The following is a 10,191-nucleotide window of genomic DNA, read 5'->3' on the forward strand; positions in this document are numbered from 1 at the left end:
GCCTGGAAAATGTTCTTTATTTTTTAACAATAGTGGATGAAATCGCTCTTTATTCACATGCAAAGTACCTAACTTGATGAGTTATTTCTTCAAATATTTTTAGCATTCATTTAAATTCGATATGTAAGTATTTTACAGTTATTATTTCCCTCGAGGTGGTCAGTTTAAAAGTTAGTTTACCCCACGTATCTTCAAGCCCTTGCAAAACGCTCAAAACTTTTTAAACTATATATATAGTTCGTGTCATTCACGATACGCGCAGATTTGTCAAATCTAACCTTTAATAACATGACAATACGAGAAATGGGCCCCAGACCTCAATAATAGAGTAATTGCCGTTTTTTGAGAACGTAGGGTTAAATATTATTATTTTTTTATTCAATTAATTCCACAAGAACGAGTACAGTATACCAATTACACCGGGTTATCGTATCTTGTCAAAATGCACGAAGGTTGGTATTAGGCTGTCGTCGCGAGCGTCAATCTCAATGTCTTTGGCGGGCTGGAAGCCAAAGGGTTAACCATTTTAACCCTTTGAACGCCAAGAACCCCTAAAGGTGTCGTTACTAGTCGTGCCCATAGCGCCAAGGACAACTATAGGTGTTATGGCAGACACTGTCAAAGTAACCTTCACACTTTCGAGTAAGGTATACATTAGCTCGCTTACGCCCGGGAGCTTGGCTTTTGAGTGATGTTTGAGTTTATGACATAAAGCGTTCAAAAGGTTAAGGGAGAATTTTAACATTTTCGACGCTAACACAAAAGCTGTCACTCAGACGCCACGATGTTGCTCTGTGGTCTGTGACGGATTAATCCGTCTTCGACGTTGGACCTACGGTGCGGATATCTCCGTCATTGGCGTCAAAAAGGTTAAAGCTTTAATAATGGAAAGATTCGGATCATTGAGTTTTGATTGATCTCAGAAAATTTTGCAGCCGACTGTGCTAGAAGTACTGATGTGCCGAAGGGAACTTCCCAAATTTGCGAAATTTTTCACATAGGAAAGTCTCTTCTCACATATTTGTATGGGGAAAGAAAGTTTCCAAAGCATAAAATGGAAATTTCTTATATTTCTATGAAATTTTAAAGAAATATTCGACATCTTTTTGGAAACTTTCCGCAACTTGCACATATGTAGCTAGAAGTAACAAAAACTACAAATGTCTCTCAATATTTTTTTTATTTACAAATAATTAAAAAATACGTGACTGTCGTCACAGTAACAAATCTATAGTTACCTAAATACAATATATTACGTAAACAGTTTCACCGGATCATTTTCAGACGGACTTTGTATATTAGTTTATAAAGACTCGGACGTTATTGCTGCAAAAGGTAATATGTAGTACAAAACATGTGAATAATAAATCGTATCTCGTTGCAATAAGGCTTACGAAGTTTTTGGGGTTAAGAGGAAAGAGGACGGCGGCTTCTCCATACAAACGTAGTCCCCATTTTCCTCTCTGGATATTAACATTATTGGAAATACGTTTGACTTTTTCGATTTTTTAATTATTATAAAAATTAGGTATGAAGCCACGACCAAGCCGGCCCGCGGGCCGTATTTTGGAGACCACTGAGATTATTACTTGCAGCAATAACGCCTTTAGCTTTGATTAATCAGTTTCGGTACGGTTTCGTACAAAAATTCTCACAAAATGTGTTTTTGGTACAATTTTAAATCTACTTATTTCGTTAAAACGAAGAACATTTAAATAATATTATTATAGACGAATCACTGAAACGAGACACCTGCCTTTTAAGTTATTTACCTATTTATGTTATTCAAGACATTATGAGTTTATTAGTGGCATTCTTTATAATTTACGAATATAAAATTTAAAATAACGATGAAAAAGTTAAAAAAAATTACAAACGTTTTTATTTAATTAACAAAAGTCTTGTTTCAACAACATATCTATAATTTAAAGTAGACAACCAAAGGCCAAAGAAATTATCAAAAAGTTCCTATACATATCCTAAATTCCTGTCTCGGCACCGCCATTTTGTATGTACAATCCAGAGGTATTAATAACTAAAACTAAACGTAGACTAGGAACCATCGGCACGGACATCTCAACGTTACGGTTATCGCACTGGTGCGGATATGTGAGCGAGACAGCGCTATGCACGTATATAGTCATGTCCTGCTCGCACACCGGAGCGGGCCACGAATCCGCATCCAATGTGAAGACCGCCCTAGAAAAGCTGCTACTGCGGTCACACAACACAGTTATGCAACTACACACACTGAACATTAAAGCATATAATGTACATACCATGTTATATGTATTAAAGCGGGTCAATCACGTTTTTTAAATCGATAATTACTTCACGTTTTAGAGCCATTTGCGTTGGCTGGCTGACGTAGACCCGTGAAGAACGAGAAAAAACGTGAATGACCCATTTTCAATCAATTTTATGTCTATTTGAATCTCACAGAAGTTTGGTACCTATATAAAAATTATACCGTTTCTATTACTCTCACGACCAATAGTCAAATATGTACTAAGAATACATGGGATAGTTATGTAGTTTTTTAAACAGTTTTAGCCTTGTAACGCTCAAAAGCAAAAAACCGTCTCGGCAATGCAATTTACATATTTATGTTTCCAATTATTAATATATAAAAAAAACATACCATATTCATGTCTATTTTTCTACACACTGGTTGTTCACAAATTCACTTATGTTGATCGTTAAAATTATTAAAGTAAATTTTATTTTTGTATCTAAATTATTCGTGTTTCAGAGCAAAAAAGCAAGCGGTTCTCAAAAGAGTTTAAATATATATTTCTGTAAATCTTTATATAAACTTGTAACTGGCCGATATACTGTATAGTCCGTTTTATTATAGTATGGCAACTAAAATATTACAATAATGTACAGAAAACATTTAACTAGCTATATTTATTAAATATTATAATATAAAAGCTAATAAGTAGATCAAGATAATATATAAAGTCTAAAAACGCATTTTTTCAAAATTCCACTAAAATTTGTATACCTAAAGCAAAATTGCACCGACCGTAATGCACGCGCATTGAACTATTATTACTACCAAAGAGAAATTGAAATAGAGGTGGATTGGTAAAGAAAATTTGTAGCCACATTAAATTTACTGACATCATTCGACACATGATTAAAACTTTTAGAACGCCATTTGACTTTGATCCTTATTCTTTCACTGATATGCTACATTTATTAAATATCAAAAAGTGGCGCCATCTAAAAGATCAAAGGCCAAATGTATGGAGGTATCGTTTCGAGCGATGGCGCCACAACCCTTAGCCTATGCCAGATAAGATGACGCTACTTTTTGATATTTCTCAAATTTAACAGCGAAAGAATAAGGATCAAAGTCAAATGGTGTTCTAAAAGTGTTAATCATGTGTCGAAAGATGGCAGTAAATTTACTGTAGCTACAAAATTTTCTATTTCAAATTCTCTTTGTTACTACATATAGAACCTGCACAGAGAACCAGTATTTTGCGCCATGAGTTTTTGTCGGCCGACAGCAAACTATGGAAGCGAAGCGTGAGTCTCTCGACACAAACGCGTAAGCGCCATGAATTTCACGGCGCTTAAGACATTTTGGTCGCGTGGTACAGGTTGCGATTACGACAATTTCATTGTTTGGTATGGCTTCTCTATACGAAGTAGTAATAATTCAATGTGCATGTAGAAAATTTTATGATTGCTAAAATTTTAATATAAATGTTTTTTTCTTCGCCAACAGAAAAAAACCTCAGCTTTGCGGTCGTCTTTTGTTATTCTTTATTGCTTAAATTCAAGACCAAGAACATAATTTCGATCATACTCCACAGTAGATACGACTTAAGAAAAAATATAGGTAGCAAATACCTTCAGAAAAATGTACAAATCAATATTAATAACAATGTAAAATTGCGCACTAAATATTCCAAAAACATCATATTTATATACATACGACATTCCCGACAAATACTAATCTAACATCAATATGCCTACAAAACGTATTGCACATGCAAACTAAACCCGAGACGGACCGAGTAAAAATATGTAAACACGAAAATAAGTAGACAATTATTATGATTTAAACGATCACAGATCTAAAAGTTTCTGGCGTCAAGTAGAGGCGACTTCCATTCCGTCCAGTTACCCTAATATATTAAGAAGTTTACACGCGACCCAGCCTTTTTAAAATAAATATAATTATTATCTTGGGAAGCTATGGTGCAGTCGCGGACTTTAATTCTTGAGCCATTTGGGGTTTACTAAAGTAATTAGGGTTTACTAAAGTAATTAGGGTTTACTAAAACATTGAACATCATACTTAGCGATAGGCAATTTCTGAAACATTTCACATATTTCCTTAACGGTGACATATTTCAACTATTGAAAATAACATAATTGATAGGAAAAGTTTCTGACAAAAATGTTACCACATAAATTTCACTTAAATTTCATGTTACCTATCCGTTACTTCTAACGTCAGTAGAATAGATTGTCATCGAAAAATTCGAGATTACGTGACAGTACCCGCTTGGCTAAGGGGTAATCGTAACCGGTTGTTATACGACGGATATATGAATTTACATTAAATTACATTTCTCATACATGAAATTTCATTTTATTCTCTGCTCTTCTCTGCAGAGCTTTAATTATATATTTAAACATAATATAAAATCCAAGTCACCCCACCGCGCCGCGTCTATGTCTTTTCGTTAAAATCTCGAAAAATAAGAAATTTTAAAAGAAATATAAGCGAAATTTTCCTTTTAAAAACTTACAGAAACTTACATGAAATTTAAGTATAAGTTTCACTTTGGAAACTTACAAGCTGCCCATCACTAATCATACTGTTAAGTATTGACAACCAAATTAGCTTGAACCGTAGGTGGATCAACAATTAAAGTCCGTGACCGTACATGCCTATGTTGAAACAATCACACCAGATCAGGGTTTACTTTTACAGTCTTCATTCCTAATAGAATTATTTGCTATGTATCATATTTTAAATGTTCTATTTATTAATATTATCTAATTCATATTATGTGGTGAAATTAAAAAGCATACTACTCGTATACGTTTAGGACTGTGGTTCCCAAAATTGAACCCACCTAACAAAAACTGCTAAATTTGGGACCCACCTCTTGGCGGTCTTAAAAAGGGGTCATAACATATTATGTGTAACACTCACATTGTGTAGTAATTTCAGGGCCTACTCAATATTCGCTCGCGACCCATAGTTTGGGAAATGCTGGTTTAGGATATATACCATATATATATAAGTATACCCAGTAGTTGTAGTCATGTACCAATGTATGTTTGCGTACAAATGTATATAAAAAAAATATGGATCTGTTGTATTACCAACATTCGCATCGCCATAGCTTCCTGGTGTAAAAAGTTCATTATAATACCATAAAATAAGTAGAATTATAATAATGTAGATTTAAAATAGACAACAGACTTATACTAAACATAGAGCTTACATGTAAGCTAACTTTATTATTATGTGATTATAATTGTTCAATTGATGTATTTACAATTTAAAAGTAATTTGTAAAAAAAAACTTGCACTTAACTAAAGTAAAGTCTAATCACTAGCCATATAATTCGCAATAATCGTAATAATAAAATAAAGCTGCAGTCATACTATACCATCGTTTCATTTAACATCGTAATTTTTTTTTCAAATAAAAATGTTATATATTTAATGGGTAGTATGAGCCCAGCTTTACAACAAACTCAGTCCCAGACATACGTGATTGATAGCTAAAAATACACAGCATTAAAAGGTGATGTAGAAACAATTAATCGAGCGACAAATTTATCAATATCGGCAGGAAGCGACACTGGTGCTTTCGGGCATTATCGGCTCCGTTCGGCTCACCATTGCTCCGATCAATTATTAGGAATGGCACAACTTGACGTCCCTATACGTGCACAACCACAGATAAGATAATAACTTGAATTCAACCCTAAATAGCCGAAGGGAAGTTCCCTACATTAGAAAGGGGCAGCATGATTCGTCCATGAATCGCTGTGAACCTTCGATTTTGTAGGTGACTTTTCTTTACGGTAGTACTATTATTTATTCTGTGGTACCGGGCACTACATACGAACGTAAGTTACTAAAAATATTGCCAAAAACTAGACTATAACATAAGAATTGGATAAAAATATGGCGGAAACATACTCTCAAGAGGCAATCAAGCTGAAAAGGCAAAATTATTGAGTGTATTGATGATATCCATTTTGAGTATTTTCTGAACCAAATTCTCGAAAATCATCCTCTGAAAGTAGAATGCTCACTTGGTTCAATTGTTTTCCTATTTCCATAGAAGAAAAAATATTGGACGTTTATGGCTTTGTGTATATTTTTCCACTGGTACCAGCGATCATGATAAGTTTGTCGCTCACGCCAATGATATTATGTAACTATAGATAGGTTATATTCATACATAAGGACCACAAAAAATACTTCCATATTTATTTATATACCTATGAATTTACTTTCTTCACGGACAAATATGTTAGTTTGATTAATTTTCATCCTTGTCGTACTCGTTGTTTGCATGAAACATGAGCTTGTCTTTTTCTCTTTCGGTGAGCGGGAGCTTGCCCAGATGCGGCTAAAGGCAACTTGTCACAAGGTAAGCGCTTCAATGTTGGAACGCCTATAACCTATCCTGAGTTATAATAAATCATTGGCTCGTGCAGTAATTGTACAGCACTTGGGATTTATTGACAATCATTGCCCACTTTTTTCAAATTAATTTTCATTAAAAAAATGTATGTAATCGCCTATTATATATTATATACAAATATTGATTTAAGCTAATATTTGATCCCAGTTCATTTCATTTTTTATTACATATATTTACAGTTGAAAAATATTATGCTCGATTCGTCACTGTTTCTTGTATAAAATTGAGCAGAAATACTTATTTCATAAAATGTAACTAGTGTATAAAATGCACAAATATAACAGAAAAAAATGCAGACCTATTTTTAAATTTGATCTAAATTTATAATTGTTTAACTGGTCAGTGATGCCAGCTGTAAAATATAACAATATTGTTTCTTATAGTTTCATAACACATCCTATCTAAAATCTCGGTTCGAACTCATTTTTCTCGTTCGATTTCAAAACTTTCTAGGTCAAAAACATAATCTTAGCTTAGTCATTATTCAGTATAACTTGTCTTACGTTCAAGGTCTTATATTTCTATGCCAATTCGTGCCCTAGTCTCATAGACAATTGGTATGAAAGTTGATCGAAGGATGCCTAGGGATTTTACAGTACCCGGTGACAAATATTGCACATCGGAATTTGAGTTTGTAGAGCGTTATCTCTTTCTCTCTCGTTGTTTCCAATAGTCTCTTTCTATAGACCTACTGTATCTTAGTACAATTGATTTTGCGGCGAAGCTACGAAGTGGCATATAAATCAAGTTCCTCGGCCGATTCTAGTAAGTCTAAACAACTTCTAGATAACAAAAACCATACTAATTGACAATCTTCATACTAAAAAGTGTACACTTTGATCAATTACTTCACAGCGTAAAGAATTATTACCAATGTGCGGCACAATCGCCACTAAAGAACTAGTCATATAATCCGTCAACGCGTAAGACCTACCACAGAAGCGGCACTCGGAGCGTTCGTAGGGCTATCCCAGTGACGCAGGGTTGTCACCGTCTAGAAGTGTGACTCGTAGAGCTGTCAGAGTTGGCTCTCCGGCGGCGGCGCGGCGAGCGGCGCGGCGTGGCGCGGCTCGCGCTCGGCCGGGTTCATGTCGATGCGGCCCGCGCGGCTCCACACCAGCATGTCCATGATGAACGCCAGGAACATCAGCCCCGATGACAACCCTAGAAGATAGAAAAGGGGTTAAGTCGTTCGAAACATAATTTTCCATATTTACTTAGCCTGGAAGACATTACTTTCTAACATTATCATATGATACAGATGATGAAAGTGACAATGAGTAGTTATTTACGATACAAGTGCAGAAAATAGGAAATTCGCACGTGAATCTTACAACGTTTTACAGTACGTATAGCTCTTTAAAGTTTCGACATATGCACAGAAAGTGCTCCTCGACTGTAATGGTTGAATGAAGATTTTATATACTAAACTACATATAATTGCGTACTTTTCATATAGCCCAACTCAACTATAATATTTTTTACGGTACATATGGTGCTACTTTCCCGCAAGCGTGTGGGAATGAGCACTTTCCGTGCATATATCGAAACTTTAAAGAGAACGTTGTACGATACACGTGCGAATAGGTAATTCGGAACTCGTACTGCACTGGTATCGTAAATAACTATTTCGATACGTTGTAGTCAACTATGAAAGCGGGCGGTTGACTTCGCGCGTTTATGTCGTTTGTACTACATTTTTGTCTACTGAGATATTACCAATTTTAATTAATTATTTAGGTTTTATAATAAAAAAAAGTATCACTTTAGATGACTCGTAGAAAAAGTATCGTATACAATATTGATATAATAAACCTTTACAGTACATATGGTGCTACTTTACCGCACTAGTGCGAAAATTAGCATATTATGTTACTGTATCGAACATTTAAAGGGCCATATGTATTGTAAAACGTTGTACGATACATGTGCGAATAGGTAATTCGGAACTCGTGTCGATTTAAAACACTCCCTTCGGTCGTGTTTTAATTTATCGCCACTCGTTTCGAATTTCCTATTTTTCGCACTTGTATCGTAATGTACTATTTCAGTCGAGTACCGTGTTTAAGCAACGAAGTCTGCTGAGTTGCTGGTGAGTTTCAAATTTGATATTTTTATTTTAAGGTCGTTTTTCCTAATATTTTCAAATGTAGGTACTTGTGAAACGCTCTTAACCCTTCCAAGTTACCTATCCCTTGCCAACGCGCACAAAGCCGTATTGCTGTCTCGCTTACGGCATGTTCTATGAGACGCCATCTTGGCGAATCAGTTCCTGAATTGATGCAGACCTAAACGCATCTCTTAGCCGAAAGAAATAAAAATGTAATGTGAAATTTGCAAAACTGTTGAACTAGAGTGAAAGTGATACACGTGTGTACTGTCGCTGAGGATCGGGGAAAGTTTTACGAAGTGCTGGCCAGCTCAAGTACCGTACAGCAAGATCACCAGGTATGTGCGCAGGCATTTCCTAAATCCCTTAAATCTAGGCGTCAAGCAAGTACTTTTAGTTTCTATTTATTATACAGTCCACTTAATTAAAATCCCTCGTGGTGTCTTGAGGGCTTCCATACATATTTTCCCGCGCATATTTATTTCCGCACAAATATAGGTTTAAAGGCACTACCATATTTTTTGATCCATTCGAACCGGATAGTAACTATTTGTCATAAATATCCCGCTAACTATATGGTCATTGTGCTAACGTAACTGAAATATTCTGTCAATCACCTTACTATATCTCCCGCATCGGCAGTTATTTCGTTTTATTTCCGCCCCGCGTTGCTAAGTACAATCGATCGTAGGTTATTTCCTAATTTATTTTAATTTTATGACAAACATACTTATACACGTGTTCCACTTTTCCTTTGTTCACATTCCATAATTGTTAGCCATCTTGGAAATAGGCAAAATAATTATTTCAATTCCTTCGTGATAGTTCGGATTTGTTCGGCTAATTTTATTTATTCCGCTCGTTTCATTCCTATACGATTGCACGGCAAGTTAACGCCACACCGCTCGCTCAAGTATTTCGGGTAGAAAAATATTACGTTTACCGTGTAACGGCGTTGACTCGCGGCTAATATTCGTTAGGTATACCTATTTAAAAGGGAACTCATTTATTTAAACCGCATATATTCTATAACATTCGCATAAATTACATCTAGTAGAATTGCTAAACTAAATAGTACACTACACCGTCATACTAAAATAACTCATAGGTTTATTATTTATTTACGACGTTTTCATTTAGTTTTATTGCAAAACTTATTCGTACCCAATAAAAATGCCAAAACAATCAAAACATAGAAAAGGCAGCGAGGACGTTATTAGCGATGATTACAATACATATAAAAATCAGCTAGCCCTCTATACAGTTCGGCGCGACGTTATATACAAGCGCGTAGAAAACATCTTGGAACTTGCTTATAAGGCGGAAACCGATCCTACTCAATATAGGGCATTTCACACGAGTGCATTAAATTTGGATAAGATGCGT

General features: G+C 35.2%; 1 protein-coding gene across 1 annotated transcript in view; it reads right to left on the minus strand.

Moving 5' to 3' along the window:
* Positions 1 to 1,161: 1,161 nt before the first annotated feature.
* The window catches only part of LOC133518741 (solute carrier organic anion transporter family member 74D), a 40,793-nt gene continuing 31,763 nt past the window's right edge, over positions 1,162 to 10,191 (minus strand). The window contains exon 11 of the mRNA XM_061852423.1: positions 1,162 to 7,859. Coding sequence (XP_061708407.1) covers positions 7,714 to 7,859 — 146 coding nt within the window. The 3' untranslated portion in view covers positions 1,162 to 7,713. The remainder of the gene's footprint in view (positions 7,860 to 10,191) is intronic.

Source organism: Cydia pomonella, chromosome 6, assembly GCF_033807575.1.
Source record: "Cydia pomonella isolate Wapato2018A chromosome 6, ilCydPomo1, whole genome shotgun sequence".
NCBI lineage: Eukaryota > Metazoa > Arthropoda > Insecta > Lepidoptera > Tortricidae > Cydia > Cydia pomonella.